The sequence below is a fragment of the Tarenaya hassleriana genome, unplaced genomic scaffold (assembly GCF_000463585.1).
Source record: "Tarenaya hassleriana unplaced genomic scaffold, ASM46358v1 Cleome1697, whole genome shotgun sequence".
NCBI lineage: Eukaryota > Viridiplantae > Streptophyta > Magnoliopsida > Brassicales > Cleomaceae > Tarenaya > Tarenaya hassleriana.
In genome coordinates this window covers 1-1,798 of record NW_010965119.1, presented here as the reverse complement: position 1 = coordinate 1,798, position 1,798 = coordinate 1, and the positions used below count along the sequence as shown (strand labels likewise).

Below are 1,798 nucleotides of genomic sequence, written 5' to 3'. Positions count from 1 at the left end.
TGGGCGCTGATTCTGGAATACACGATTGGTGGTTCAGCTGTTGCCCGTGGCATATCCCCCAATCTGGTTTGTAACTTCACTGTTCTTGTGATTGCTAGATATCCTTCATTTTCTTGTTTTTGTTAAACTTGATTTTCCTCTTGAATATAACTGTTGGTGATTTGAGTATAACTAGCAAGCATATTTTGATTGTGAAGTGTATTTTGCCATTCATTTTTGCTTGTTGAAGCGAAGATCATTATTGTTTAACGTTGAAAACGTCTTGGCCTGAAGTCACTGCTTTAATATTGGTACTTTTCTATATCAACTGTCCATTCTTCAATATTATGAACTCACTATATTTTCTGGGCTTGAAAAAAAATTCTTCTAGGCACTGTTTTTCGGTGAAAATGGCCTGCCTTCATTTGTAGCGCGTCATCAAATTCCTGGCCTGGATGTTGTTGTTGATCCGTGTGCCGCCATTCTAGTCTTTGTTGTTACTGGGCTCTTGTGTCTTGGAATAAAGGAGGTACATCCTTCATATGTTCTTGATTCCCCTGTTAAGAGAAAATTTAATGTCATGGTTAATAATTTTTTAAAATTAAAAGAAAGCATCTCTTTGGTGCAGAGCACATTTGCTCAAGGAATTGTAACAACAGCCAATGTGTGTGTCATGCTATTTGTCATAGTAGCTGGCTGTTACCTCGGGTTCAAGACCGGTTGGGTTGGTTATGAACTTCCAACAGGGTAAGATGAGAGAGTCCAGGATGTCGTGGCCGATGTTCATATTATAAGATAGACTCTGTTTGAAAAATACCCTTATCGATTCTCAGGTACTTCCCATTTGGGGTGGATGGGATGCTTGCCGGGTCTGCAACTGTCTTCTTTGCCTATATCGGGTTTGATTCAGTTGCCAGCACTGCTGAGGAGGTCTCGTTCCACCACTCTTCAATTTCTGCATTACTTTTCATGTTGTCGTCTTTGTTTGAGAACCTTTAGCTTACATAGATTGTTCCCCACTTCTGTGGCAGGTGAAAAATCCCCAACGTGATTTACCGCTCGGTATTGGTCTTGCGCTCTTCCTTTGCTGCTCTCTCTACATGATGGTCTCTGTTGTTATTGTCGGTTTAGTTCCTTACTATGCCATGGATCCTGACACTCCGATATCTTCTGCATTTTCAAGTCATGGAATGCAATGGGCTGCGTAAGTACATGTTTGTTCATTCATTCCTTTTAATTTCTGTTGCTACAGAATTGCACGAGACTGATTTCGTTTCCTCCCTTGAAATGTAGATTCGTGATAACGGTTGGAGCTGTCATGGCTCTTTGCTCGACACTGATGGGTTCGCTTCTACCACAGGTAAACTATGAAGCATGTATACTGATAGGTAGAGTAATGCATCAAGATCTTCCGGGTTAACATTTACCGATAATTTGTTCGGAAAAAAAAATACTTTTTCGGTTGGTGTTTGGATACCTTTCTGGTCTAATGCCAATGTTAAGTCATGTTCGTGAACTGTAATCACTACCACGACCTCAATGCAACTGTGTTTTACATTTTCAGCCTCGAATTTTAATGGCAATGGCTAGGGACGGCCTGCTGCCTCCGATTTTCTCCGAAGTTAACAAAAGCACTCAGGTTCCTGTTAAAGGGACGGTGGCAACTGGTATTTGTGCCGCAACATTGGCGTTCTTCATGGACGTTTCACAGTTGGCAGGCATGGTAAGCCACTGTTATTCTTATTTTTTGTATCTTCTATAAAAGGAGAAGTTTTCCGGTTAAATCAGAGAATTGATCAAAGGAAATTACTTTCACGAG

At 40.9% G+C, this 1,798-nt stretch overlaps 1 protein-coding gene across 1 annotated transcript; it reads left to right on the top strand.

Moving 5' to 3' along the window:
* Positions 1-3: 3 nt before the first annotated feature.
* On the top strand, positions 4-1,756 carry LOC104809816 (cationic amino acid transporter 2, vacuolar-like; the record flags this gene model as incomplete). Its single annotated transcript, XM_010535892.1, has 7 exons — positions 4-66; positions 371-508; positions 608-726; positions 813-909; positions 1,011-1,183; positions 1,273-1,339; positions 1,544-1,756. Coding segments are annotated over 7 exons (855 nt in total), but the record flags the coding sequence as incomplete, so codon positions are not given.
* Positions 1,757-1,798: the final 42 nt, after the last annotated feature.